General features: G+C 42.3%; 2 protein-coding genes across 2 annotated transcripts; one reads left to right on the top strand and one right to left on the bottom strand.

Moving 5' to 3' along the window:
* Nucleotides 1–5,396: 5,396 nt before the first annotated feature.
* On the top strand, nucleotides 5,397–20,534 carry NDUFB6 (NADH:ubiquinone oxidoreductase subunit B6). Its single transcript, XM_069090562.1, has 4 exons — nucleotides 5,397–5,696; nucleotides 10,880–10,972; nucleotides 16,560–16,604; nucleotides 20,382–20,534. The coding sequence occupies exons 1-4, from the start codon at nucleotides 5,523–5,525 to the stop codon at nucleotides 20,451–20,453; spliced, it is 384 nt and encodes a 127-aa protein (XP_068946663.1). The 5' UTR covers nucleotides 5,397–5,522; the 3' UTR covers nucleotides 20,454–20,534.
* Nucleotides 19,984–24,266, bottom strand: SMIM27 (small integral membrane protein 27). Its single transcript, XM_069090563.1, has 2 exons — nucleotides 21,218–24,266; nucleotides 19,984–20,966 (listed from the first exon to the last, which is right to left on the bottom strand). The coding sequence occupies exons 1-2, from the start codon at nucleotides 21,260–21,262 to the stop codon at nucleotides 20,856–20,858; spliced, it is 156 nt and encodes a 51-aa protein (XP_068946664.1). The 5' UTR covers nucleotides 21,263–24,266; the 3' UTR covers nucleotides 19,984–20,855.
* Between the last annotated feature and the right edge of the window lie 86 nt (nucleotides 24,267–24,352).

Raw genomic sequence — 24,352 nt, 5'->3', positions numbered from 1 at the left:
GCCTGAGGCTGGATTTGAATTTAGGTTTTCCTGACTTCAGACCCAAAGCTCTATCCATAGCACAGAAAACATCTAAATTACATTAAAGAGTTAGAATTATTAATCAATGACTAATTAATTAAGTGGTTTTTATAAAGAATTCTTTCTAAAATCTGACCGAATCTAATAAGATGAAATTTACTTCAATACTTATGGAGACAGAGAAAGTACCGTTCAGTTGGATAGAACTCTGAACTTAGATCCAAAAAGACCTGTGTCCAAATTCCTCCTCTGACATTTACTGGTGTTGGTTAATGATAAGCAAGTCGTTTAACCACTGTAAGCCTCAGGCATCTCTCTTAGACTCTAAATTATAGATGAGTTAGCATCTGCCTTTGCAGAAAAAGTTTCCACTCCAGCTCCTTGAACTATTGCCTTCAAGTATGTACAATTTCATTGTTAAGTGTTACTCACTCCATGGATACAGAGAGCAATTCCTCTTTGAGGCCTTAGTAGACAGACATCATGAATCACCGGGTGGACAACTTAGTCACATTAACATGAAATTTAATATAGGTATGACCCATGGCCCAGAGGGAACTCTTTCCAGAAAAGGGGTTCTATCTCTGGATTCACACTGATGCTGTTTAGTTCTAAGGGACCTAAAGAGGAGGGATTCAGACTTTTCTCTGGCTCACAAGGTATACCTTGTGACATTTAAACAATTTTAGAGACATAGCAAAGAAGAATCACGTAAAGGTAATTTCCTCATTTTTTTTTTTTTTGCAAAGGTGGGAGACTATGGATGTAGAACGCTAAAGAAATGTCTGACTTTTTCAATATGTTGGTTAGTTTTACTGAACTGGCTAGTTCCCCATTTTTGTATATATGGGTCCTTTTCCTCTTTTATTTCTTTGGGATTATTGATTTAGTAGAAGTATCACTGGATCAAAAGGGTATTCATAGGCTAATAGTTTTGGGAGAATAATTCCAATTTTGTTTATGTTCTTTAGGAAAGGTATTAAATATGGACCAACCATGAAGGACCAAGGCACTGATTCAATTACATGTCAAGTTCCTTGATCCAGCAGATCAGGTCCTGGTTACTACTGTTACATATATACAAATGAGTGCTAACCATGGATTCAGCAAATAAATTGCAAGGGCATAAAGGACAGCCAATGATCTAAGGATTTTAGTGGACCACAAACTCAATATGAATCAACAACATAATGTTGCTCTGTAATATAATAATGACCTAATAGTCAAAAAAGATTAATGTAATCTTAGCTTTCATTTAATGGAAGCACAATGTCCATCCATGCGGAGATAATAATCCAAATGTATTTTGTCCTAGTCACAATATATCTGTGTTCAGTGGTGGGCACAGCATTTTGGAAAAGACATTGTCAAGTTGGAATGCATCCATACAAGGTTAAAAAGAACGGTAAAAGAAGTTGAAACTATGCCATATGAGGCTCATTTGGGGGGACAGGGGAGGGAGAGGGCTGTTAGCTTAGTGAAAAATAAATTTAAGGAGTGATATGATTAGTGTCTTAAAACATTTAAGAGGTTGTCATGCTGAAGAGGGATTAGATTTATTCTTCTTGGTCCTAGTGGATGAAACTAAAAGTAACTTGTGGGAATCACAGGAGGAAAGATTGTAGCTTAACATAAAGAACTTCCTTCCTAACAATGAGAACTGTCCAAAATAGAAAAGAGTGGTACTGTAAGTCTCTCATCACTAACACGTGTCACGGATACCATAGATTACCCTGCTTCAGGCAAGAAGTTGGACTAGAGGGCCTAGGGCTCTTTCAAATTCCAAGACATTGATTCTTTAACTGTGCTCACATACTATTTCAAATACTCAACAGTCTACTCTTTCTCATCTGATTTCCCCTTTTTCCTCTCTCTCTCCAACACTTACCCCTCCAGGATCCTGTGTAAGGTGTGGACATTTTTATAATAATAGTCACATTAGCAAAAATTTATTACCAAAGAATTTATTTTACAGCAAACAAAGCTGCCCTCTTGTGGATACTCTCAGTGTATGTAACAGTATAATTTCATAAAATCTTAGTGAGGAAGGGACCCTAAAATTGTATATTTCTAGTCTCTTGTTTAAAAAAAAAAAGAAACTGAAGCCCACAGAGGTTGAAGGACTGGGTCACTTAGCTAGTTAGTAGCACTGATCAATATATTTGAAACCAATAAATACTACAGAAAATCCTTCAGATCTGTCAATCCATCATTTATTATTTCCAATATTCATAGGATGCTAAAACTGGAAGAGATCTTAGAGTTAATCTAATTCAGATGTTCTTAAATAAGTCTGGTGAAGCCTATTGACCTCATCTCAGAAAAATGCTTTTTAATGCATAAAATGAAATACACAGAATTACAAAAGAAAGCAACTATATTGAAAAACAATAAAAATATTGTTTAAAAATAAGTTCACAGACCTCATATTAGGCCAACAGTCCCCACTTACATAAAAAACAACTAAAAACTAAAACTCATTGAGGTTAAATGATTTGCTCAGTGTCAGAAAGTAAGTGACTGAGTTGGGATTCAGACCTAGCTCTGTTGATTCCTAATTTACTGTTCTTTCCATTGCCCTATGGGGTTAACATTAGGGTTAGCAATGAACTTAAAAATGTAGAACACAGGGGCAGCTGAGTGGAGCAGTTGAGTAGAGCACTGGTCCTGAAGTCAGGAGGACCTGAGTTCAAATATGACCCCAGACACTTGATACATACTAGCTGTATGACCTTGGTCAAGTCACTTAACCTCCATTGCTTTAGCTTTTCCCCCCCTCAAATAAATAAATAAATAAATCTAGAAAAATGATGGTACCTTTCAAGGAAATAGGAAAGTTTGGTATATGAGTGGGCTTTTTGGGAAAAGATAATGAGTTTGTTTTGGAAATACTGAGTATAAACTATTTACAAACATCCCTCTGAAGGCAGAGGGAAGGCTTTCAGAGATTAACTGCATGTGCTTCTGGGAAATGCAGTCTAGCATAGTCTCTTCTAGGGAGCAAATTGGAAAGAACAGATTTTTTTTTTTATTTTTGAGCCAGTTGATAAACATTTATCTGCACATTCCTAGTGTAAAGGTAAAAATATTCCCCCTGAGTTCTTGTGATAGGTAAATGCTGCCTAATAACACCACAAAGAGATGATAGAGGTTAAAGGTTATATTATTTTTAAGCACAGGTTCAGAGCTTAGAAAAAATAACTCTGAATTCCAGTTACGGTTCTAACAAAGCTTATATAGTTTCCAATTACATCAGAGAGACAGCAAAATAATTTTTGTTTTACAGTGTTCATTGTAGAGGTTGTAATCTATAAGAGAGGCAGAATCTCACATATTAATCAAGGGAAAGAGAAACACAGTTTTACAAAGATAAATTTGAGGGAATTCTTTTTAAAGGTTAGTCTGGTGAGATTTACCCTTCAAGATTATATTTACAAAGGGCTGAGAGGGGAGATTTATATGCCAAACGATAACCACAGAGTCAGAGCACATTGGGATCCTTCCATAGATAAACCTAATCAAATTACTTTAGGAAGTCTGGTCTACCTTTTGGCTTCTTATCCCACAAATGTATGATGGGCTTTACTAAGTTTTAACTAACATCCCATAGGACAGGTTTCAACCAAGCAAAAAATCTCCTAAACAGGAGAGGTGGCCCTGAATCCCAAATAATAAAGATTAATAAAAGGAAATTTAAAATTTTCTTATAACAATAATTTCTTCCCACTTGGGGAGGGATTCAGGCTATCTCAAGCCTTGAGGCGAGGTAAAGACAGAAGGGGATGGCAACTGTAGGTTTTCAGTTAGGAGGAGAGGAGCTGAGCGTGAGATTGAAATGGAAGGGGGGGGGAGAGGGAGAAAGAGAGAGAGAGAGAGAGAGAAAGAGAGAGAGAGACAGAGAGAGAGAGACAGAGAGAGAGAGAGAGAGAGAGACAGAGAGAGACAGAGAGACAGAGACAGAGACAGAGAGAGAGAGAGAGACTGCAAGTTTGCTGCAAGTCAGCAAACTGAACAAGTCAAATGAGCCCTGAGGCTCGGAAGCCTGTGGCCTGAGGCTCGCCTCTTTACTTTACTTTTATTTTCAGTGGCCAAAATGGAACGGTTAGTATCCCCAAGCAGTGGATGTCTTACTCTGTCCTGTGGAACAGGCATCAAGCTGCCAATCAGTCTCCTCTTTCCCCTTCCCTCTGCCAGAGTGGGACGGAAGCTGATTCCTAAACTCATTCTGTTCTTTAAATTTTCCCTTCTAATTTCTGTTTCATTAGTTGAGGCTTAAAAAAACTATTCATAGAATCTGGTTGCTGTTACTTCTCTTGGTACGGGTAATGCTTCATTTCTGAATGGGAGGGAGGCCGGTGAACGTCTGGCATCACAGATGCAGAAGAAAAGGACCCAGGTTTGAACTTAGCTTTAAAATGTCACACTTTTCTCCTGACTGGGGGCTGAGCCAAAGGAAAATAGTCTTTGGGTTTTTTTTTGTTAATGATTCTTACAAACTCTCCGGCAGGAGAGAGAGATTAAGAGGCGTGAACCTGGAGCACCGGGAGCGCAGGAGGCTGGAGGAGGCTCCCGGTCAGCAGGCTGCGCTAGTCAGAAGTCAATAGCCTCGCGTCATTCTCCCCCGGAAGGCAGCTGAGTGGGTTCAGAGTCTGCCTGGGTGAGAGATGCTAGGGAAGTCTGGGGGGGCGTCACTCCATCCGCGGGCACGGAAGGAGCGGAGGGGGGGCTCCTAGAGGGTGGGCCTTCAGCCACGCCCACCTTAGGAGGGCGGCTCCGAACCGGCGGGCGGGCCTTGGAAGGGCCCGCGGGCAGGCTGCGAGGAGAACCGAGAGAACCGGGTCACGACCCCCAGAAGCGAGCGCGCCGCCAGGGCAGTGAGGGCCAGCGGGCAGGGATCCGGAAGGAGCCGCGTTTCCTCAAGCCGGATGCTTTAGAGACTGAGACCCGAATGGACTCAGGCACCGTGGTCCCGAATGGCAGAACCGAACGGCATCGCGCGGTCTCTCCCACACTATATTTTGGCCAAAGCACAGAGCCCTAAAGATGTGTTAACTTGTTTCTTTTTGTCTTTGTGTCCCCACGCCGGGTTACAGTTTGGTGACTTTGGCTGCGCTTGCAGTCCGCTTCCATGAACCGTGGATTCGCCACAGGAAGGCCGGAAGGGAGCCAGTGCCTTAGACTGTCAGACTTCCACCCCGCAGCCCAAGCCCTGGGGATGGACGCTCCCGCACAAGCAGCCCCCCGCGGTCATTCCTCCGCCGCAATTCTTAACAGCAGGAGGCGCCGGGCTACGCGAGAAGGAAGCGCGTGCGCAAAGGCTCTCCCGCTGACGCTCGCCGCTTTCTTTCTCCTCCCCCTCCCCGCCTCGGTTTCCCTCTAAGCCTGCGGCTGCGACGTGCTACGTCATCACCAGGCGCCGGCGCCTCTTAGTACTGTCCCGGCAAGGTCGCTGGGGCGCGGTGAGGAAGCGTCCCTGTGGCTCGATCCCGTGGGTTCTAGCCATGTCGGGCTTCACGCCAGACGAGAAGCTGCGGCTGGAGCAGCTGCGCGCCCTAAGGAGGCAGTGGCTGAAGGACCAGGAGCTGAGCCCCCGGGAGCCCGTGCTGCCCCCGCAGAAGGCTTGGTGGGGCTTCTGGAATAACTTCCAGCAGACGGACTCCATCTGGAGGAGACTGGTGAGTTACGGCGCCCCCGCCCCCGCAGGCCCCGCCCCCTCCCTCCCTCGGGTCCCGCGGCCCGGCCTCTCCGGACACCCTCCCAGAAGCCTTTCCTCTTACGTCACTAACTGCGCGTTGATGAAGTTCCTGCTGTGTCCGAGCCGTGAGAAGTAAAAGGTTTGCTCTCCAGGAGCGCACAGCCTGCCAACAGCTGCGTAAACCAGCTGATTCCAGACCACCTGGAGACAGTCCGGGCTTTCTTTAGGCCTCCGACCTCACTGAGACTCAGCTTCCCGAGTCTGTTAAACGGGGATAATCCCATGGTGGTTGTGAGGGTACAGGCCTGTTATTGACGGCTGTTACTCGAGTGGATACAGTGTTGCCTTCACGGCATCGTTACGGAAGGTGTATCGTCATCGAGCCTCCCGCCCCCTTCTTGTCTGGCCGCTGTGCCCCCTTGCTGCCTTCCAGGAACGTGAGGGTCCTTCCCCCTCCGCCACCTTCCCCTTCTGTCTGGCTGTACAGTGCGGCGTGGTTTAGCAAGGGCGCTGCCTAGACTTGATTAGGGTGTTGGGAGTGAGCCCCGAATCTTAGCCAGACCTTGTCCCGACAAGTAAAATTGGAGTGCCAGTGGCAGCCTGTGAGCTGTCACTGATGTCCGTTGTCACCGAACTTAGGGCGAGAACTGGACCTAGTTACAATTCCGCAGCTAATGAGCAGCATGACCTTGGGTGAGTTACCGAATGTCTTTGGCTCATTTGAACCAACATGAAAGAAGAAAGTAGGCTTGGATTAGATGGTCTCTGATGTCCCTTTTAGTTTAAACTATCTGTGCCTTAAGGGCAATCCGAGGCATGTAAGTATGTGACTGAGACATCCTTTATGAGCAGGGGCATTTAACCTGGTAATGGAAGGGTTCTGTTGGCCTTAATTTACGAAGGCCAGGGTCACCTCCTGCATCCCGAGCCACTGACAGTCACCTTGGCCTTTGGCATGCAGCTGACCTTTCCGCAGCTCTGTCCCACTCATCTGATCCATTCAGAAGTCCTCATTGGCGTTCTTCTAGAAGGAACAGTAACTGTTGTCACATCTTCTGTTTAGCATAGCAGTAGACATGCTGGACGTAGAATTAAGATGAATAAAACTGAGGAAATCCTCCTACTTAAAAAAGAAACAAAATTATTCCTTTTTGAAGATGATATGATAATGTACTTAAAGAATCCTAAAGCCTAAAAAAATTAAAATTGGGCAGACTTGAAGAATATAAAATAAATTCCCCCAAATCATAAATATTTCTTTATAATGCCATTAAAACCTAGCAGGAAGGGATAAGAGAAATTCCCTTCAGAGTCACTACAGATTGTATAAAATACTTGGGAGTCTGCCTTTCAAGATATATACAAGAACTAAATAGAACTACAGGCAACTGTTTACAAAATAAAGACATAAATAATTGCAAAAGTACCAATTGCTTATAGATGGGATAAGCCAATATAAAAAATGACAGTACTACAGCCGAATTAATTTACTTATTCAGTGCTATACCAATCAAGTATAAAAGGATTGTTTCATAAACTAGAAAAAATGATAATGGAATTCATATGGAGATTAAAAAAGATCACTAATCTCAAGAGAAATAATGAAAAGAAATTGTAATAAAAAGGGCCTAGCGGGGTCAGATTTCATACTATATTACAAAGAAGCTATTATTGAAATGTACCAGTTAAGAAATGCTGATCAGTGAAACAGATTAGGTATACAGGATACAGAAAATTTAATACCTTACGATTTGATAAACACAAGGCTACTCACTATTTGATAAAAACTGCTGGGAAAATTGGACAGCAGTGTGGAAGAAATTAGATTTAGATTGGCACTTCAGCACTCTGCCAAGGTAAGCTCCAAATGGGTATGTGACCTAGATATAAAAGGTCACATTGTAAACAAATTAGAGAAACATGGAATAAAATACCTTTCAAATTTATGGATTAGAGAAAAGTTTATGACCCAGCAAGGAATAGAGTATCATAGTAGAGAGATCATCAAATGAGATAGTCATAAAACACTTAGCACATTATAGGCACTTAAAAATGTCCCTCACAGAAGACAAAATCAGTCATTTGGATTTAATTTAAAAGTCTTTGCACAAACAAATCTAATGAAGTAAAAAATCAAAAGGAAGCAAGTATCTAGGGGAAAAAATCTTTCCAATAAGTTTCTCTGATGAAAAATCTTATGTGACAGGTAAAATCTGAAATAACTGAGCCAACAAAGGTTTGAACTTCTGAGCATATTGATTTATTGAGCAATATATGCCAATTGCATAACAAATCAGAACCAGGCCTCCTAGGCTTGCCACTGGACCCTAACTATGCGGAGGGTGGGGGGATGGGAATCAGGGAGACAGATTTTTGTATATTAAAGAAAACAATTAAGAGGAGACAAGGTTGTTATTCGATTTCTAATTGGAAGAAAGTTTAGAGAGTTTTCCAGGTTGGGAGGAGGAGAGAAAACAGGTAAAATTCTCTGAAACCAGAAAAAGAGGTGGTACACTCCCCCCACCCCAAATGTCTATATTCAGTCAAAGGAACAAGGAAACAGTAACTGACTGACCAGTACAGGGCCAATTTTAAGATAAAACATAGGGGGTTGCTTGAGATGTGGGATTGCAAGAAAACTCTTTGAATCAGTCTGTAGATTTGACTGCCATTTTGGTCAGCATAACTTAGGTCCTTAGTTAAGGGTCTGTAAGCAGCAGGTAGAAAGTGGTCCAACTTCCCAAACAATGCAATAAAGTTTTCTCACGGTTCCCATAATTTTATAAAATTGACGTAGACCCATAGTTTAGTAGAAAGGAACTGATCCAGAATTGAGTTATTGGCGTGGTTCACTCAGTTCCTACAATTCTCACACTTATTTCCAAGATTTTTAAGGAACTGATTCAAATTGATAAGAAAAAGAATCATTCCCCATTTGATAAAATGGTCTAAGGATATGAACAGGTATGTCTTTGGGGTTTTTTTGTTTTTGCTTTTTGGAGGGGCAGTTGGGGTTAAGTGACTTGCCCAAGGTCACACGGTAGTTTTTGTGTTAAGTGTCTGAGGCCAGATTTGAACTCAAGTCCTCCTGACTCCAGGGCCGGTGCTCTATTCACTGCTCCACCTAACCGCCCCTGAACAGGCATTTCTTAAGGGAAGAAAGCCAACTATATGAAAAAATGTCCCAAATCAGTACTTATTAGAAAAGTGCAAATTAAGGCAATTCTGAGATTCCACCTCTAACAAAAAAGGAAAATACTTAATGTTGAAGGACTTTGGACCTGTGAATTGTGCAGCTGTTATGGAATACAATGTGGAATTCTACAGAAAAAGTTGATGAACTTTTTTAAAAAAATAAACCCCACTATGCCACTGCTAGGGTGATACTCAAAAGAGGTCAATCAACTAACACTTGAGAAAAGTCTTTTATCTTAAAAAAAAATTATAGTAGCTATTTTTGAACTGTCAAAGAATTGGAAATTAAGGTATGTCCATTAATTGAGGAATATGATGGAGTATTATTGTGCTGCAAGAAACGAGATACGGGGAGGCCAGGTTGCTCAGCGAGCACTGGCTCCAGTGTTGGGATGACCTGGAGATCGAATCCCGGGCTCAGACACTCAGCACCACACCCAGAAATAACTGGCCATGTAACCTTGAGCAAGTTACTTAACCCCGATTGCTTTAAAAAAAAAAAGAAGAAATGCGGAGATAGTTGATTTCAGAAATAAAGCAAAGACTTCTATGAACTGATAACAGTGAAGTAAGCAGAAGCAGAATACTTTATACTCTGACATCACTATTATAAAAATGAACAATGTTGAAGACTTGTATAAACTGGTGAGGAATGAAATGAGCATCAGCACAGGGAAAATTGTTCATACAGTAATAACATTGCAAAAATATAACTTGAAAGCTGTAAGATCTATGATCAATACAATGGCCATTCATGATTTCAGAAGAATGAAGATGAAACATGCTATCCATGACAGAAAGATGATGAATTTAGGGAACAGAATGAAAGCTAGTTTGAATTTTGATATTTCACTAATGATTTTAATTTTTGTCAGATTAAGTTATGACAAAAATTGGAATAAATTGAGAGATTAAGTAAGTCAGCAATTTAACAGGTATTCTGCTTTTTGTGAGATCACAAATTTAGACCTAAGAAGGACCTGAGAGATTATCTAGCTCTATGGTGTCATTCTACAGATGAGAAAACTGTGGGCCAGAGAGGGAAAAAATGAATTGTTCACTGGTCAAACAAATAGTAAATAGCAAAGCTAGAATTTGACCCCAGGCCTTCTGACTGCAGATTTACCACTCCTTACATTACAGCATTCTGCTCACATTTTCCCCTCTGCCCCCCAAGAAAAATTTTTTAATTTCTCCTTCCCCCCCCCCAGACATAATCTCTCATTTTTATACTTTCTCCTTATATGTTAAGAATAGCGTTGTACTTTATTTAAACTTTGTCAAGGTGTCCAGGCAAACCTTCCATCTGTTCTTTTGTGTTTTCAAGCTGCATGTTGATTATACAGATATTAATTAACATTTTCACTATACCATATTCACTATTTGTTTCCCCATCACTGGCTTCCCATTCAGTCTTCCCAGGAAAGGTTTTGGCTTGATTAGGCTTTTGAAGACAACTACAGACCTCACAAGTGACTTGCTGATTTTTGCTCAGGCCCAGAGAAAATGGTTTTCTCAGTTTGTAGATTCGGTGTTTTTTCACTTATGTATAGGATGAAAGAAACTTAACTCACCATACTTTTGGGATTGGAAATTGATGACTTCTTGGGGTTAACTTGACCTAGAGATTTCTATTGAACAAAACTTTCCTATGATTTATATGTAAAATCTTAGACTTGATCCAAGGTGTGTAGTAAAATATAGCTAACATGTTTCTTTAAAAATCTTACTCTGTTATTCTTAGAAAAAGTCCTTTGCCTTAATGCCTGACTTGCTTGTTTTGTAATGTGTATGTAATTTTCCCTCAATAGGGATTTTAGGCCAGGGGTTTTGAAAAAAATTATGTAAATATCTTATAGAGCTTTAGAAAATATTAGAAAATACATCGCTTATATGTACCGATAGCATTATTACAGCGAATTCAGTTGGTAACATGTGCTCCAAACACTCACTTTTTTTTATTTTTAGGCTTTTAAGGCATGCCGAAATGGAATGTTTGTTTTTGCTAATTTCCTTGTACCGGCCTGGATTATTCACTATTATGTCAAATACCATGTACAAGTAAGTATTTGAAGAAAATACTGTTTGGGGTTTTGTGTTTATTTTGTTGTAAAATAATGAAAAGCTAACTGCCATCCAGGTACACCTCAAATTGCTTTACTTTGTAATTTCCAACTTAAAAACTGAAGAGTCAATGTCCCCAAGACTCCTTCCTTTGAATTTGCCTATTTGGAATGCATTTTATTAATTAAACAATTGAAGGGAGTGGGTGCAGCCCATGAGCAGCCAATGAAATGCATAATGTAGCTGAACTCTTGAACTAATAGTATTTGCTTTAGATTTGAAGCCTAGGGGCAAGGAGTCTGGCAGTAGCACAAGATGGAGAATGAGTTAACTCATCAACTAGCATTTATTAAGCATGTAATCTGTGCAGGCTTTGTTGTAGGTGCTGGGTATTCAAAGGCAAAAATGAAATCGTTTCTGCCCTCTAGGAGCTAATCTGCTGGGGCAATATTATGTGTTCACAGATAAGTAAAGACTGGATATGTACAAAACAAACAAGAGGGCAGGGACACTGAGCCAGAGACAGTAGAAGAGTCAGGCTCATAATTGGGCACTGCAGATACAGGTACATAGAACTGGAGAGATATGCCGGGGCCAGATTTAAATGGACAACTTTAAATGCCAGCCAGAGGAATTTGGCACTAACGGCAAAAAGCACCTTGAGCAGAGAATAGTGACATGGTCCGCCTCCTCCAAGAATATCAGTTGGGCAGTTTTCTGGAAGATGAGAATAAGTGCAATAATGAAAAGACTGTTGTAACAGGTAAGACAATATGTTGGCCTGAACTAGGGTGGTTGTGGTGTGAATGCCAAAGGCTCCCTAATCTCTGGAAACTAGTTCTCTTTTCTCAGAGCCAGCTAGGAGATCAGTAGCACTGGGATTAGAGTCTGGAAGACCTAAATTCAGATCTAGCCGCTTACTAATGTGTGATCCTGGACAAATCACCTATGTTCTGTTTGCCTCGGTTTCCTTAATTGTAAAATGGGGATAATAATAGCATCTACCTCCCAGGGTTGTGAGGATCAAGTGAGATCCTTTGTCACGTTCTTAGCATAGCCCTGGCATATCATAAATAAATGCTTTCCTTCCCATTTTGAGGCAATCCTTTTACACCTCTCTGATTAACTCACTATCCTACTGACCCTGGGCCATCTCCAGTCATCCTGATCTGTATCTTGCCACTAGACTCAGGTGGCTCTGGGGGAGAAAGTGACAGGTGACTTTGCACAGCCCTCCTCACTTCAATTCACTTGCAAGTCATGGTGTCACCTTCCTGAAGCCATGGTCCTCTTCAGCAATGGAGGACAAACAGTAACAGTCCTACAACACACAGTGATCTAGTGTGATATCTTCAGCTACCTGCTTGACATCTGCACCTGGATATCCCCTAGGCTCAGCTCAGCATGTCTAAAGCAGAACTCATCTTCCTTCCTGAGCCTGCCCCTTCTTTTAACTTCCTGTTTTTGATGGTGGTACCACCACTCTTACAGTCACCCGTGCTCTACAACCAAGACTTCTCCTTAACTTCTCAGTCTACTTATCTCTCTGAGCTCATTGCTTGCCAAATCTTGTTGATTGTACTTCCTCAGCGTTAGAAGGAAATTAAGACTATACATTACAGTGGTTGATCTGCCAACCCTGCATCATCCTTCTGAATGTTCTTGCTTTCTGGGTTTTTTGTGATAAACTTGGGCAATCGTTATTTTCTGACAAGCCTGGCAGGATCTCTCTCCTTCCCCCCACCCCAATCTGTGTCCCACTCCTTCCATTTGATTGATTATACCTAGGGCTCTGTCCTGGGCCCTTCTTTGTCTCAGTGATGATTCCAGCCACCTCCAGGAATTCAGCCACCATCTTTGTCCACAAAGCCACTTTTCCTCTCTTCAGAAGTTCATCCTTTAATTTCTCTTTGTTGCTTTAGGCGTGTGTGTTTTTACACATACATACATATTAGGTCGTGGGTTTTTACTGCTGGTTCCTTTCTTAGATTTTGTTCTGTGAACTTCTAGATGTCTCAACCACTGTTCTCCACTCACTAGAGCTGCTTATTCCTATATTTGTTTTTTTTTTTTTTGGAGGGGGGAAGGAAGGGCAGTTGAGGTTAAGTGACTTGCCCAAGGTCACAGGGCTAGTAAGTGTTAAATGTCTAAGGCAGGATTTGAACTCAGGTCCTCCTGACTCCAGGGCTGGTGCTCTATTCGTTGTGCCACCTAGCGCCCGTACTTGTTCCTGTGTTTTCTAGGATATGGCTGTACAATGACAGTTTTGTCCCTCAGCCATCTTTTTTTTTTAGTTTTCAATCCCTTTGCTTAGATTTACAAGACACCCAGCAGATAAACTTTTGCTGGCCTTTGTTAGGTACCCTTCATTCCTGGCTGGATTGGAGTTTGTCAGCCTTGGATTTCAGGTACCATCCAGATGAGGTTTTTTCCTCTACATTCCTGGCCTTTACTGGGCAGCAGTGGAATAGCCAACTTGTGTCACTGTGCTCTTTAGCTTCTTCTTAAGGGTTTTGTAGTTTAGGACATCTTTTTGGCAATTTCGTGTGTCCCTATGAATCACAAGAAGTGATTAGTAGTTATCCATTTGGGGGGTTTTCTTTAGTCATCCATTTTGATAATTCTTGGGAGTTAATCCCTGAGCAGAAGAATAATCACCATTATTACTCTTCTATTCTTCCTTTGACATTTATGCTGATCTTGAACCTAAAAGCTTTATAGCTCTATTATATCATTCCTTGGAGAACAGCATCTATTTCCTCCTTAAAATATATAGTTTTCCCTCAAGAAAAGGCCTGTTTTTTAGTTCTAAGTATAAATTGATTCTTTTCCTTCTTCGTGTTTAATTCTTCCATTCTTTTGCATCTTGTTAAGAGAAAATTCCAAACCCCCCCCCTCCACTTCAGATACCTTACTTTTTAAAAAATTGAAGCCCTATTTCCATGTTTTGAAAAAGAAAGACTTTTTCTCATAACTAAGTCTGTTCCAGGTCTCCTCCAGGAGAGACACAAGTCTACATTTGAAACATAGAGTCACTTGCTATGGGTAAATAACAAACATCACGCATTCAACGCACACCATTGCAGAGTTCTCCCTCCTCCCCTATGAAGCCTTGGTTTTTGAGCTACCTCACCTCTGTGTAGCTTTAAGGAGCTGGGCTATAGTTATAGCCAGTCAACTCTAAATAGTTTAACAGCCACAAGAAATCTATTTTTCAGTCTCAGCCGCTCCATAGCCTCTCTCTGCCTTCTCTCTTTTCCCCAGGCTCCTTTCCTTAACCTACTCGCCTCACTCCTTAATCCTATCAAACTGCTTTATGCACAAGTTTGTTTCTTGCTATGTGTCCTTTACCTGTTCTTTGAATACTTCTCCCCAAGTTCTTACTCACTACTCCTCCTTAAGCAGACTTTTTTTTTAATGGACAAAACAACTTGATTTATTAACATGACTCTTCATTTATTGTTTAACTAGTGTTGTGGCATGGAGGTAGAACTAGAATTCAGTGTCACAGATGATGTGCCTTTTGATTAGGGAAGAGAGGAATGAGAGATAGATCGCAAACATTAGCATCTTCTATGCGCCAGGTACCATGTTAAGCCTCTTACAAGTACTGTCTCCTCTGGTGCTGTTATTAAGCACATGAGGGAAATGAAGTAGACAGGCTTCATGACTTGCCTAGGAGTGGAGTGAACAAAGAAGTGATTCTTTGAGGCTGCGGGATGCCCTGAAACAACTTGATCAAACCACAAATTCTGTACAAACCCATGACCCCCTTTCCTTCTCTTTCAAGCTGCACTTACAGAATCTGGATGTGCAGGTTTTCCTTCTCCACATTTTCATCAATTTCTCCAAAATTTTTCTTCGCTAAATTTAGTTGTGAAACCCTCCAAGCCATCGAATGTTTTCTTTCTCCTTATTCAACTCAGTTACTTCTCTTTTTTCTATAATCTTTAATCTGCAAGTAGGTAGAAGTAGAACCGATTTTACAGATGAGAAAAAGACCTATAAAGATTAAGTGACTTGTCCAGAGTCACGTGGTTAATAAATGGTTCAGTCAGGAGTAGATTCCAGGTTTTTTTTTTACTCTTACAGTGCTCTTACAGTACTGAAATGTCTTTGTAGCATCTAGGCCAGTGGTTCTGAAAGGATATGTCATAGTATGATAGTTTCACAAAATATGCTTTATAAATATTGGATTTTATTATTGCAGATAAAATAAAATTTATAAATGGTTTTGCCCGATAGAAATATTACAATCCCATGCAAACTGTACCCTCTCTTCAATTTATAGTTCTTTTAGAAAGTTGATTAAGGTACTGATAGGTTAAATGATTTTTGTGGGATTACAGCAATAATGTATTTAGAGATAGGTGTTTTGTTTTGTTTTTTTAGGTGGGAAGGCAAGGCAGTTGGGGTTAAGTGACTTGCCCAAGGTCCCATGGCTAGTAAGTGCAAAATATCTGAGGCCAGATTGGGCCTGTGCTTCATTCACTGCGACACCTAGCTTCCCCAAGATAGGTCTTCTTAATTCCAGGTTCAGCAGCTCTGTTTAATTTTTTCTCTCCTTTTTTTCTTTTCTCTTTACCACCTCCCAATTTTTTTTTTAACTGGAACCAAGCACATGTATGGTAAAATAATAATATTTGCAAAATAAAAATACTATTATTACACATGCACTTACCTCGGAACACATTAGAACCCAAATTCACAAAATACTCAACAAAAACACTTTGTTATTAAAAGGAAACTGAATATATGCCTGAACCTCTTCACCCTCCCATAGTGTTGCCATATTAAATGTTTAGCATGTCATAATTCTGTACAGCAAAGAATACTCTGCTTTTTGAGAACAACTGACTGAAGCCCAATAATATACTTACACAAATAACCATTTTAAGTGTATTATTTTGCACATCCATGTCAAATGAATATGTTGTAAATCCCGTATCTGTGTTATGTTTCCATTTTGGATAAATAATACCATAATTTAGGATGGTTTAGCAGACTTTTAGCTCCAATTGGTTCCATCCAAGAAAGGAAAAGTTTTATAAATGGAATGAAATGGTCTCAGGGTCTTTGTATGAAAGATATGAGAGAATGGCAGTGCAGTAGTTATCTTATCCAGAGGTTTATGGAGATGATATCTTTTCTTTTATGATTTTGCTTTTCCCTGTAAGGAAACTTAATTTGGTTTATTAGTTCATTCCTGGCTCATAGATTGAGAAATACTGATGTGTTTGGAGTGGCATTTTAGATAAGTAAAAAATGATTTCTAAAATTGGAAGAAAATTTTTAGGCATTTTATTTCTTGGAATAAACTATGCTTCAAGATTTTTGCAACTTGTGAACATAAAGCTTATTTTTACATTTCTATATCCATATGATCTTGTAAACTTTATTTCCCTAAAATAACAATGTTCTTAACTTCCAAGAGCTGAAGGGCCATTTGTTTTAAGTACCTATAACAAAGAATTTAAACAGTTCAACAGGTATATATACTTAACAAGTGCCTATTAATAATGTTATTCTTTTGTTTTAGAAGAAAGTATAAAAATAAATTAACATGACCTCATTTTTGTTGCAGACAAGGCCATATGGTATTGTTGAAAAGAAACCCAGAATATTTCCAGTAAGTGTTTTCAACTTATTTTTCTGAATTTTTTTCTTAGTTCTTTTTTTATTCATGTTGCCCCTACCATCATTTAACTAATGTTTTGCCCCTTGTTGTCCAGAGCTTGCTTTATGTATTGTAAAAGAAAAGGTAGAAAATGGAACATTGCTTGGTAGTAATGGTTGGAGTGGGTAAGTCTGGGAGAAAAGTAACATGGTTTGTGACCTTGGGCAGTGTTATGTTTGTTCTGAAGAATATTAGGTTTCTATAATTTGTCACCTCTCTGCAGGGGTAGGAGGCAGCATGCTGCCATCAGTTAACCTACCCAGATGCTGATGCTCACTGGGTACAGTGTCCAAAAGATGCAGAATTCTTTGTCACAACTCCTGGATCACCTAGGGTAGCTTGAGTTTCTTTATCTTCTTAATTATCATGGTAGCCTGAGCTGACATAAGGACACAGTGTCTCCAGTTCTAATCCCTGGATCATTTCTAGTGACCCACTTGTCATTTCTTTTTACTAATGGCTGTTGACCCCATTTTCAAATTCTGACTTCAGTTGTACATATAACTTGGCATTATGGAATTTAGTGTCATCTTTTTGGATTCATAAAATGTGTCTCCTGCCATGGAAAGGACCCCTCAGTTATTACTGGCAAACAAAGCAAAAGTCCTGGTGGGTGCTATCAAAGTGAAACAGTTTTGAATAGGGATCTTACAATTGACTGTCACTCTAGTTAGCCTAACTAAATGATGCAAATGTCGGCCACCAGGTGTTGATTGGGGGTGCGGGGTGATGTCAGAGAAACTCATTAGTTCATCTACTAAGGTGTGGAGGAGTCATAGTCTTTGTCATGGTCATTGGTAGAAAGATGAAATCACAGATCCCTGAGGTAATGAATTCTGTATTTATAAAAGAAAATTAGTATTTAGTCAGGAGACATCATGTGCCTTACAGATTAACCTTCCTAAAACATTGCTTTGAGCAAAATAATAAATCCATTTATGTAAAACTTGTAAGCTTGGGGCAGCCAGGTGGCTCAGCAAGTAAGAGCACTGTCTCCAGTGTCGGGATGACCTGGGGATCAAATCTGGGCTCAGACACTTAGCACCACACCCAGAAATAACTGGATGTGTAACCTTGAGCAAGTTACTTAACCCCGATTGTGTAAAAAAAAAAAAATTAAAAAGAACTTGTAAGCTCACAAAACACCCCCCCCCCCCCCCCCCGCAACAACTTTATGAGGCAGATAATGCAAATAATATCCCCTTTTTTTACAGGTAAGAAAACTGACATAGGTTAAGTGACTTGCCCAATGCCACACAGCTAGTAAACACCAGAACTGGGATTTAAACTAAGATCTCCTGACTCCAAGTCAGGTGCTCTTTCCCTGAACTGTGTTGCCACCCTGCCATTCCTTCATTTTGATGCTTCCCCTAGGTATATAGTCCTTTCACTCATCATTTAATGTGCTCCATATTTTGGTCTTAGGTCTTTTTAAAATAATGGTCTCTTGTTGCCTAATTTGAAATTGAGAAGACTGGAATATTTCAAAGCAAAAATAACCAGATATTTAAATTTATTTTTTTACTTTTTACTTCTTGGGTGTAACAACTGTTGAATGTTTGCCTTGAATACCTAATACCAGCTTAAATTTCTGAAACCACAGACTGGAGCCTCATATTCTGTCATACTTGAAGCAGAATGGAATTTCAGGTGCGCCTTTGTCCTCCAATTTTGAGCTGATGGAGGTGGTCCTGAGAAGAAATGTTTCTGTTCTCTCTGAGCTTTCTCCTTCCCCACTCCCACATCCCCCATGAAAACAAGATCTTCCAACATATCCATGTGCCCTAAACAAGGCATTTTTTATTCTCTTCATGAACCATCTTCTCCAGAGTTCTTTAATTCTTTAATCATTTAATTAATAGGACTTTCACTTTCTATAAAATACCTGCACAGGCATGGTACACCTAGTGTTAGCAATATAAAGAGAACTATTAAACATCTACCCTAACTCCAGGACATACTCTGACCTCAGTCCTTTAACCACTCACTGTGCCCATTTGTTTGCTCCTCCCTCCTCTCCGTGTAATTTTAGGATTCTTAGAAGCTGCCTGGGGCTGTTTAATCTTGCTGCATTTTATGTCTAGGATTTGTTAGCTTTGAGACCTTGCACATGTCACTTTATCCCTTTGAAACTACTTTTCTGTTCAGTAGGATTGTTGTGAACACCAAATGAGATACTTGGAAAACACTTTGCAAACTTTAAAGAGCTTGACCTTCATGTCATAGTCACCTTGATTTTTCAAAGCCTAGCTCAGTTTCCCGTTTTATGAAGTGTTCCAAAAACGATCTTTACCTCAGCCCCTTTCATTGTCTTTTTCACTTCAGTAATCTGACAAATCTTGCATTCTTTTGTGAATTCAAGTCATCTGGCATTATTATCTATTCTTTTATTGTTTCACTTTTGTCTCTATTAAGCATCTCCTTTGTATCCTGTAAGGACATTATTAAAACAAGAAGACATTCCTGCTCTTAAGGAGCTTACAGTCTTATGGGGGAGACAGCTTGAAAACAACTATGTACAAACAAGTTATGTACAGGATAAATTGGAGATTAACAGTAGAGGGTGGGTACTAGAGTTAAGGGGGATCATAAAGGGATTCTTTGGGGAAAAAAATGAACTGAGTCTTATGATTGTTTTTTTTTAAGAAACAGAACGTTAGATAGCATTTAGTCTCTCTTATTTTACGGTTTAGAGAAACAAACTCAAGGTAGAACTGATTTAGGATCCTAGGTTTAGGGCTAAAAAGTGAAAGTGACCTCACAAGTTGGATTTCTAGTTTTACACATTATCTTACAGATGAGAAGAAAATGCAGAAATGGTTTGCCAAAAGGCCACACAAGTTTAGAGCTACAGTCTCAGCTGGGACCCTAGCCCAGGTCCTTAGACCTCAAATTCAGCATTTTCCTACTGACCCAAATCACAGAATGAGTTAAGGAACCAGGCTCACAGGCTTCCCACAGTGAGACTGTGGGTCACAGGACGGAGCACAGGGCCCAGAGTCATTGCCGGGGAGGGTGTCACTCTTTTGACCTGGGCACCAGGCTGTCCGCGGGGTTTTCTTTGCAAAGGTAGTGGAGTGGTTTGTCATTCCCTTCTCCAGCTCATTTTCTTGATGAGGATACAGGGCACAGTGACTCATCCAGGGCCACACAGCCAGAGCGCCTCGAGGCCAGATTCACCGGCCTGACCCCAGGGGGCACACTCTGTGACAGTGACAGTGACAGGCTCTTAAGACTTTTCCTCTGCCTGGGGCGGGGGGAAGGGGCCTTGTAAACGCATCGGGCCTTTGTGCACTTGTTCCCACTGACAGAAAACAAAGCAGGACACGAATTCCAAGAGCGGACCTTCCGGAGCCCGGTATTTATTTAAAATCACCCACTGCCAATTCTGAACAAGCATCGGGCTACACAAATGGGTCAGAACTTGGGTAAAGGCATGGCAGACGAGGAAGTCACCCACAACCACGTTAGTGGTCCAGTGTGCGCGCCCCGGGGAGCCTTACAGACCGACCCCACTCAGGACGGACCCGGAGTGGGGCAGCTCCATCTCTGCGCCCGATCTCCTCAGCCAGGAGATGCGCCCGTGCTCCCGTGGGCGCGCCCCTCCACCCACGCGGGGTTCAAAGCCGCCGCTCCGGGCTGGCCCCTTCCCGGCGCTGAGCGTCTCAGGGACACCTGGGCCTCCATGGGGCCGGGCACGCTCTTTACCGGCACTTTTGTTTCTAACAGGGCGATAAGATTCTGGAGACGGGAGAAGTGATCGGGCCCATGAAGGTCTGTGACGTCCACGAGTACCACTGAGGCCGTGCGGGCGCCGCCTGTGCCAGCCTGCCCGCGGGCAGCGCTTTGTGTAGAAGCAGAGCGCAATAAAGTTTACTCGCACAGGGCTGCCTCTGCACGCTTCCTTCCCGAGGCCCCAGGCCCTACACAGTGGGGGGCAATGGCCAAACAGCCAGACATTTGACACCATCCTGCTTGTGGGGTATGTTTGGCCTTCAGTCCCTAATGCCGGCTTGAATGTCTGAAAGCCGGCCCCGGCGCGCCGCGCGCGCTCCGTAACATGAAGGGGATTTCAGATCTTCACCTCCAGGTTTGAGCCGGGGAGGGGGAGGGGGAGGGGGAGGGGGCCCCGCCCCCATGCTACCGGCCCGGACGGGGGGGGGGGGGGGGGGGGGGGGGGGCGGGGCGTCCGCTCCTCCGGCCCTAGAGACTGAACGTCGTGCCCGGGTAGTCCTTCTCCAGCTTCCACTTGGACGCCGCCGCGCACGCGTAGATCACGAAGCCCCAGGACAGCAGAACGACAGCCAGCAGCAGCTACGGCCCGGAGAGAAAGGAGGGGTTAGCGGGGAGGGGGGGGGCCAGAGCTCACCGGGTACACTGTCCGGTCCTGGGGGCGGGAGGGAACCGGCGCCGACGGGCGCCACTCGGGGGCCCGCGCGACCAGAGATTACGGGACGTTGGCTACGTATCCGCCCCCGTCCTCAGCGCGGAGGGTACAAGCAGCCGGGGTCCCTGCTTACGTGCCAGAGGCGGGAGGGAGCTCGGCTTCTCCACCCCAAACTTACCACCGAATTCACGACGTTCAGAGTGCGGCAGCTCACGGGCCTCATGCCGAGCGCCCCGCGACCCCCAACGGGGCGGGGCAAGGCCCAGACGGCTAAGCTCCGCTCTACAAAGACACACCTGGTCCGGCAGCAGCCATCTTTTTGAGGGGAACGGGAGGCCCGCCCCCTCGGCCTGTCCGGCTTCTTCCGCCCACAGCTGACGTCAGTATCCGTCACGGGACCCGAGGCTGTCAGCTGACCGCAGACGCTTAGCTTTCCCAGCCCAGGGAGGGAAGAGGAAAATGGCTAAGGGGACGCCGATCCTTTGTGATCCGCATCCCGGCAGGCGCCTGTCTGAGAAAGGCCTTCCGTCGGGAGCCCTTCCCACCCGGCTTTAGGTTCTCTTTCGGGGGCACGGGATGATACACTTAAGCACTTTGTACTTGGTATTTTTACGTTTCCCCAGTTACAGCTCCAGATTCTCTCCCTCCCTTCATCGAGAAGGCCGGCCACTTGGTACCGACGTGTAGCGGTGCAAAGCATCCCCACGGTATCCACTCATTCTAAGCCGGCCATATTTTATGTAGTTCCTGTTTCTTCAAATAAAGGTTTATTTTCCCGTGTAACTACGGGACAAGTTCTCGCGTTTTTGGTTTTTGTGATGAGACCTCGTTTTATTTATTGAATAAGTGAGTGGACTTTTTTGCTTGTTGCATGTTCTATAGATGCTGGTCTCTGCTATGTACATTTAGTTTCCTTGAAACTGAGTTTTATCAATGAAACTTGTTCTCAATATATTTTCTTCTTTAATTTCTTTTAGGCGGGAGGGTAAGGGAAGGAGGGGGGAGAGAGAGCTGCGCCCTGTTTCTTTGTGGTGAAACCTAATGAGATTACAGGGACCTTCCTTTTATGACGTTGTATAGAGAGACCCAGCAGACTGCATGTTTTAAGTGTTTTAAGCATTATGTGAATAGCTTTTACCTAGTACAGTACCTTAATTTTATATATGAGGACTGAAGCCTCATGATCACAAGTTGTGTGATCGGGCTTCTAACAGATCATATTAAAAATGAGTTTCTTCATGCATAGAATTTCTACTTCCTATGGCTGCTCCTACAACTTCTTTTTTACATATACGGTTTGGGGGTAATTAGAATCCATGACTGTATATTAAAGTATGGACTTGAAAGTATATACAATCACACAAGTACAAAGAAGCACCTAAACTCCTCTTGGCAGATTTAGCCAACATTTTGTTTTTATTTTGGACCACTGGATAGGATGTTGGTGGGGGGCTTTGGGGTGGGGCTGATATGGAAGTTAAACTTATTTATGTGTACAGCAGTTTCAAATTATTGCTATCCCTGTCCCTATATTGCAGTCTTTGCTATCATCCTAGGGAGATACCCCTGTAGAGCTGTAGCTTGGCAACTGTTACTGAAAGTGCTATAGCCACAAATACTGAAGACCCAGAAAAGTCCATTTTTGCCATCAGAGTCCTTGGCACTGTTAAATGGTTCAACCTCGGTAAATAAACATTAAGTGCTAGGCACTGAAATGAAATTAATTGAGATATTAACATATGCTTTGCCACTGTACCCTAAGGACCATAGGGCCTTTTCATTTGACTGTTAAAACGCTCCACTTGTGTTGTCTCCTCCATTAGACTGTGAGCTCTTTGAGAGCAGAGACTGCCTTTTCTATTTGTATCTTATTTGTATTTGTACAGTGCTTTGCACATAGTAAATGCCTCCTAAGTTCTTTCCTTCCTTTTCCTTCATTCTGGAATTTAGAGTTCTTGTAATTTGCACAATTCCTAAAAATACTTGGGAGGGCAGTGCATTTGCTTTCACAAAGCTAGCTGAATCAATTGGAAGTTCCAGCTGAGAACTGTTATTTTGTGTTTTCAGGTGGATAAAACTGGCAATTTGGTACACACGATCTCAATAGCTGATTCTCCCATGGAGGAAATGAAGGGGGGAAGTGAAATTTTTAAAAAGAGATGGTTCGGTGAGCTCTATTATGGGTGGCATCTCCTGCTAGAATGTAGATGACTTCTTGAGAGTAAGGAACACTTTTTTCTTTGTTTTCACCTTCGGTGTCAGATGTAGTAGGCACTAAAGAAATCCGTACTGATTTATTGTTTTGTGATAGTGATTTGAAAAAAAAAATCTTACTGTTTTAGTTTAGGTGAAAAAGTTCTCTGGTTTATCCAAGTGATGCAAATTGTACTATTCTTTGCAACATCTTATTTGTGCAAGATAGGAATTGTTACCGTAGCTGTTTGACAAACTGGATTCTGTTTGGAAGTTTTTTTTTTTTTTAATGGTAAGTTTATCATTCATAATTTGGTTAATGCACCATGAATTAGAATAGCACACTGGAGAGCACTGGCATTGGAGGCAGAAAAACCTGCTTGTTGTGAGCTCCCACCTCGGAAACATACTGCCTTTGGAAAGGCAGAAAAACCTGTTTTTTAAGCTCCCCCTTCTAGTACGCACTGGCTGTGCTAGTCACTTAATCTCTTCGCACCCCTTGCCAGCCTTCTAAGTTTATAAATGATGGAGGAGGTGCTGACTGTTTAAGAGTGGACCCAACTAGGACCCTGATCACGGGACCACCCCCGTTATGATCATTAAAGGGGTCTTCCACGTTGAAAGAAAGTTCATCCATCCCATCAGTAATAACATATCGTGATGACTATTTTAAAGTTATAAATATGAAAAGTGCCAAGTATTTCCATCAGTATCTACGTTTTTGCCGCATGCATGACTTAAGGCTTGTTAGGAAAACATTCCTCATTTTATTTGAATAAAACATGTTATTTGCACGGACTGCTTTACAAAAGGAGGGAAGTGGGGGTCTTGGGGATGCGCTGCACTTTAGTGGGGGCCAGGTTCAGACCGGCTCACGGAATCAATAAAGGGGCACCTCGACAACAATATGCGCCTCAAAGTCTTAGTGTTTACACACGGCACGGGGGCCGAACCCATGGGACCCTCACACCAGTCCGGGGAGCGGGGGGCCAGCGGAAGAAACGGAAGCGACTTGCCCACCGCCACAATATCGCTAGTATCGGAGCCGAATTTGAAGTCACATCTTCGGCCCCAGATTCCTTCCCTAACTTTGGCTAAAACGACCCCGGGCGCTGAGTAG

The sequence above is a fragment of the Petaurus breviceps genome, unplaced genomic scaffold, assembly GCF_028583685.1.
Source record: "Petaurus breviceps papuanus isolate PSGF00001 unplaced genomic scaffold, PetGlider_PUasm1.0 125, whole genome shotgun sequence".
Taxonomy (NCBI): Eukaryota; Metazoa; Chordata; class Mammalia; order Diprotodontia; family Petauridae; genus Petaurus; species Petaurus breviceps.
Note: the sequence above shows the minus strand (reverse complement) of the source record. Positions and strands in the feature narration are given on the sequence as shown.

Coding starts and splice junctions, on each gene's coding strand:
- NDUFB6 (XM_069090562.1), top strand. CDS start 5,523: ATGTCGGGCTTCACGCCAGACGAGAAGCTGCGGCTGGAGCAGCTGCGC. Junction 5,697..10,879: donor ACTCCATCTGGAGGAGACTG/GTGAGTTACGGC, acceptor TTTTATTTTTAG/GCTTTTAAGGCATGCCGAAA. Junction 10,973..16,559: donor ATGTCAAATACCATGTACAA/GTAAGTATTTGA, acceptor TTTTTGTTGCAG/ACAAGGCCATATGGTATTGT.
- SMIM27 (XM_069090563.1), bottom strand. CDS start 21,262: ATGAGGCCCGTGAGCTGCCGCACTCTGAACGTCGTGAATTCGGTG. Junction 20,967..21,217: donor TGAACGTCGTGAATTCGGTG/GTAAGTTTGGGG, acceptor TCCGGGCCGTAG/CTGCTGCTGGCTGTCGTTCT.